The following is a 5,484-nucleotide window of genomic DNA, read 5'->3' on the forward strand; positions in this document are numbered from 1 at the left end:
ACATCTGATGAGTTGGAACAAAGAGTATATTCTGAGCTGTATAACTCTATGACCCTATGACCCTATGATTCTACATGGTGGAAGTGCTGCCCCTGTGCTGTTGCAGTCAGTTCCTGTGATCATGAAGGGGCTATGAGACATTAGGGCAGCACAGTGGCTCAGTGGTTAGCACTACTGCTTCATAGCACCAAGGACTTGGGTTACACCATGTTCCTCCCCCAGCCCAAATATGTCCAGGTTAGGATAGATTGGTCATGCTAAGTTGCCCCTAGGGTCCAGTGATATGCAGGTGAGGTGGGTTAGCCATGGGACATGCATGGTTACGGGGATGGTGTGGGTCTGGGTGGGTTGTTGTTTGGAGGGTCAGTGTGGACTTAATGGGCCGAATAGCCTGCTCCCACACTGTAGGGAATCTATAATTCCAAGTCAGAATATTCTGTAATGGTTGGAATTGATGCTGTTCCTGTGCCCTTTGGCCATGTTTATTAGAGAGGCATTGTCCCATTTCACATCTGTGCCGTCTCTAGCCTGAGGGCTGGATGATGGCGCTGACAGTCACTTCCTTTTTTCACTGAAGGGGAAGTGCTTTGTACAAACTCCGCACAAAACAACAGCTCATGAAGAGCCAGCAGTGAGAGTGTGTGGATCTACAGGAGAGATTCCTGTTTCAGCAGCCTCTCTCCCCCTACCCCCGGGGAAGACAGCGCTCCCTCTCAGTCTCCTCACCTCTGGCTGGCCTCAGCAGCTCTTTCACAGACTCTGGAGTCTCTCCCTCGGTAAGTGTCCGCTGATCTCTCCCTGATTGCTGTCCATTGTCCTGGCTTCCAGTTCCATGGGACCCCTCAGCCAGATTCCCAACGCCGGATGCAATGGCACAAGTTGCGGCGGAGACTCCTGCATTTTGGAAATTTGGGGAAGGCTTGCCTTTTCTCCTCCCCGGGTGGGAGAGCAGTGAGACCCCCTGAGAGAGAGAGAGAGAGAGAGAGAGAGAGAGAGAGAGGGATAGCAAGCACTGAAATTATCAGTCAGGGCAGGTTTCCAAAAGCGAGTGAGGATCTGGTTCTGATGGAATGAGGGTTTCTGGAGAAGAGTTGACCCCGTTTCTCCTGCTCCTGCCGGAAATGATGAGTTGCTGCATTTTGGATTTCCAACATCTGCAATTCTTTGTTGTGGTCAGGAATGTGTCTGAGAAAGTACCTCAGGAAAGGTTGCTTAATGACACAAAAACATGCCATAGAATGACAGAGCAGGGAAGCATATCCTTCAGTCCAACTTGTCCATGCTAAATTAATCGAGGGATATGGGCTAAATGCTGGAATACGGGACTGGATTAATTGAGGATATTTGGTCGGCATGCAGCCAAAGGATCTGTTTCTGTGCTGTTTATTTCTAAGACTCTGTAAGTTGATGAATGTGGTAGTTCAGCCCAGACAGGGTGAGAAAGACAGAGACTAACTGAAGAAGTTGGGACGAAGTACTGATTGAGTAACTGCCGCTGGGCCTGGACTGACATTGTCCACAATGAGCTGGGGACGTTCTGCAGATGTGGAGACTATTGGGGAAGGCCAGGCTGAGGGAAATCCCATTGGTTGGCTGTTGCTCTCAGTTCGGAATCAGGTTATTTCAGAGAAGGAGATTTTCTATGATCAGCAGGAGTTTTCCTTGCACATGTTTTGAAAGATGTTTTTAAGTGATTTATATGCTTTGTGAATTCTTAAGCCAATTTGTAAGGTCTGACTTAGCTGTATCTGCCTTCATAGTATAATTTATAATTTACTGTCAACTGGAATCAGCCTGTGAAGTCATGGGAGTGATCGTGGGGTTTAGAATGTAGGGGGTTATCAGGGAGATTCTTCTCTCTGTTCGACTGTTGCAGAATAAGTTTATTTTTAATTCATTCAGGGGACATGGATGTCACTTGCTGGGTCAACATTTATTGTTCATTCCTAATTACCCAGAGGCCAGTTAAGATTGAACCACATTGTTGTGGTTCTGGAGCCACATACAGGCCAGACCAGGTCAGGATGGCAGATTTCCCTCCCTGAAGGCCATTGCTGACTCCAGTGAGTTTTTTCAAAAACCAACGATGGATTCAAGATCATCATTGGAACTGCTCTTCACTCCAGATGTTTTAAAGTTTTTTCTTCACCATTTGCCACAGTGGAATTCAAATCCTGGTCCCCAGGACATTAGCCAGAGTTTCTGGATTTTAAAGAGAAGAAAAATAATTCTTCATTCTGTTTGTAAATAACTGAGATTTCTTGACTGCTTCTATTTTATTTTACCAAGTATTACTAGTCTCTACTGAGATTGGAACATCCAGTTGGGTGCTCAGTTCATTAAAAGAGAAGAATACATGCCAGCAGGGAGTTACGGCTGAGGCTTCGTCCCCTTTGTCTAAGGTCCCTATGGATAATATAGCTGTGTGTCCCTGTGTGTTGTTCCAATGGAACGATGCTCCATGATCTTGTTACAATTCTCTATCTTTGTCCGAAAGGCTAACTGGTCTCTGTCTCTTTTCTCACAGACAGTGCCCCAATGATTGTCCACACATCTCCCAACCAGTCCCTGGTAACGGCTCCTAATCTCAGCGCAGTCAACAGCTCCAATGGCTCACTCGTTTGCCCCGAAGGTAATTTCTGGGAGTGGCTGTACACCTTTCAGCCGATTTACATCATGGTGGTGTGTGTCATTGGCGTTGTGGGGAACAGCTTTGTCCTGATCATCCTGTGTTTACAGAAAGGACGTTGCACGGTGCCAGAGCTCTACCTGGGGAATCTGGCTGGGTCTGACCTGCTCCTGTTGGCTGGCCTCCCCTTCTGGGCCGTTAACATTGCCCTACACTACGAATGGCCTTTTGGAGATTTCCTGTGCCGTTACGTCAACTCGGTGATTTATATGAACTTTTACAGCTGTGTCTACTTCTTGGTGATGGTCAGCATTGACCGCTACCTGGCTCTGGTGAAAGTCTTTCATTACAGCAGAATACGGACACTCTCATGTGTCAAGATCAACTGCCTCATCATCTGGATGTTCGGCGTGCTGATGAGTAGTCCCATCATCATATTCCGAAGAGTGATCTATGTGGAAGATTTGAACATCTCTGCCTGTTTACTTGATTACCCTGATAAGTATTGGGTTCTGAAGATGGACATTCTGATGGTTGCCATTGGTTTCCTGATCCCTGCGTTCATCCTCTGTTTCTGCACATTTCAGGTCCTGAAGGTCCTGAGAAACAACCAAATGCAGCGCTTCAAGCAAGTACATAAGGAAAGCAAGGCAGCCATCTTGGTGCTCGCTGTCCTTTTGGCCTTTGTCATTTGCTGGCTGCCATTTCAACTGCTGCGGTTCCTCAGGATCTTTCTGTTTTCAAACATCCTGCAGGGCTGCTCATTAGAAAGAGCGGTTAGTAACAGCAATCAGATTGCGAGCTTCCTGGCCTGCACCAACAGCTGCATTAACCCTGTGCTCTATGTCCTTGTGGGAAAGCAGTTCAGGAAGAAAGCACAGGAGGTGTGGGTCCGAACCGTGGTCAGGAAGAGAGCTGAAACACAATCTCAGTGACTCCCTGAAGACCCACGACACAATGCTCACACACAAGGAGCTGATTTGTTTGCAGATTCTCTCGTGAATGAGATGGATGGCACTAACACCTCCAACCTGACAATATTTCTTGTGATACGTGGCGTTATTCTAGTTAGCAGCTGGCATGATGGGAAAGTGAATCCAATCTCTGTATAATGTAAAGGAATATAATAAAATGTCCAGAACCCAGTGAGCACTCCCAAGCCTGTTTGTAGACAGCTGCTTTCACCCAGGGAATGGGAGGGAGATGTTGTGATACCATTTAGCTCCTATTGGTTGGGATGAAAACTCAGCAATGTCTTTGTGTGTCCATACGATGACTCCTGGTCCTTAGTTCCCCTGGTACTGTGTATCAAAGGAGGATAAATTTGAAGATGCTTGTCTCACCACCAGAACACTTTACTGGCCTGCACCTCTTTACTGGCCTTGGCTGACATGAGAATATTAACCCTTTGAAATTGAGATGAGGAGGAATTTCTTCAGCCTGAGGGTGGTGAACGTGTGGAACTCATTGCCACAGAGGGCTGTGGAGACCAAGTCATTGAGTGTATTTAAGACAGAGACAGATATGTTCTAGATTAGTGAGGGGATCAAGGGTTCTGGGGAACAGGAGGAGAATAGGGTTGAGAAACATGTAAGACTTTTGGATGTAGGTTTGCTCGCTGAGCTGCAAGGTTCATTTCCAGATGTTTCGTTACCTTACTAGGTAACATTTTCAGTGGGTCTCATGTGAAGCAATGCTGAAAATTCCTGCTTTCTATTTATATGTTTGGGTTTCTTTGGGTTGGGTGATGTCATTTCCTGTGGTGATGTTATTTCCTGTGGTGAAGTCACTTCCTGTTCCTTTTCTCAGGGGGTGGTAGATGGGGTCATTTACAAAATACCGTGCAAGGACTGTAACAGACACTACTTTGGACAAACAGGCAGAAAACTAGCCACCAGGATACATGAACACCAACTAGCCACAAAAAGACATGACCCTCTCTCACTAGTATCCTTACATACGGCTGAGGAAGGACATCACTTTGACTGGGACAACACATCCATCCTAGGACAAGCCAAACAAAGGCATGCACGAGAATTCCTAGTAGCATGGCATTCCAACCGGAACTCTATCAACAAACACATTGAGTTAGACCCCATCTACCACCACCTGAGAAAAGGAACAGGAAGTGACTTCACCACAGGAAATAACATCACCACAGGAAATGACATCACCAACCCAAAGGAGCCCAAACATATAAAGAGAAAGCAGGAATTTTCACCATTGCTTCACATGAGACCCACTAACGATGTTACCTAGTAGGGTGACGAAACGTCTGGAAATGAACCTTCCAGCTCAGCGAGCAAACCTACATCCAAAACCTCAACCTGAGCTACAAATCTTCTCAAAACTCACATGTAAGACTATAAAGTTAAAAATGAAACTACACCAGATTATGGTCCAACAGTTTTAATTGGAAGCACTAGCTTTCGGAGCACTGCTCCTACATCAGCTTAAACTGCAAAGTGAGACTCTAAGAAATAGGAGTAGAATTAGGCTATTCAGCCCATTGAATCTGCTCCCTGATTCAATCATGGCTGATATGTCTGGCCAACTATACCTCCTTCCATCACTGCTTGGCCATGTGCTTACAAAAATGTCCATTTGTTGTGTAATCCAATGGCAACATCCAAATTCAATTAATTGATTCCAGAAAAATGCTGGCAATTCTTCCAGATGGTGGATCACTTTTTATCATCATCATCCAATTAACTTTCAAGACATGAATGAGCAACCCAACCGAATGAATCTTTAAATCAGGAGGAGGCCATTCAGCCCCTCAAGTCAGTTCCATCATTCAATATGGTAATGGCGGTTCCATGCCCTAACTCCATCTATCTACCTTTGCTCCATAT

General features: G+C 45.8%; 1 protein-coding gene across 1 annotated transcript; it reads left to right on the plus strand.

The window, feature by feature from the left end:
- The first annotated feature begins 662 nt into the window (after window positions 1–662).
- LOC140475918 (B2 bradykinin receptor-like) lies at window positions 663–3,774 on the plus strand. The gene is made up of 2 exons (XM_072567848.1): window positions 663–776; window positions 2,528–3,774. Exon 2 carries the CDS (start codon window positions 2,539–2,541, stop codon window positions 3,562–3,564), a length of 1,026 nt encoding a protein of 341 aa, XP_072423949.1. The 5' UTR covers window positions 663–776; window positions 2,528–2,538; the 3' UTR covers window positions 3,565–3,774.
- Window positions 3,775–5,484: the final 1,710 nt, after the last annotated feature.

This window comes from Chiloscyllium punctatum, chromosome 4 (genome assembly GCF_047496795.1).
Source record: "Chiloscyllium punctatum isolate Juve2018m chromosome 4, sChiPun1.3, whole genome shotgun sequence".
NCBI classification, from domain to species: domain Eukaryota; kingdom Metazoa; phylum Chordata; class Chondrichthyes; order Orectolobiformes; family Hemiscylliidae; genus Chiloscyllium; species Chiloscyllium punctatum.

Excerpts from the sequence above, each read along its gene's own strand:
- LOC140475918 (XM_072567848.1), top strand. The coding sequence starts at position 2,539 with ATGATTGTCCACACATCTCCCAACCAGTCCCTGGTAACGGCTCCTAAT.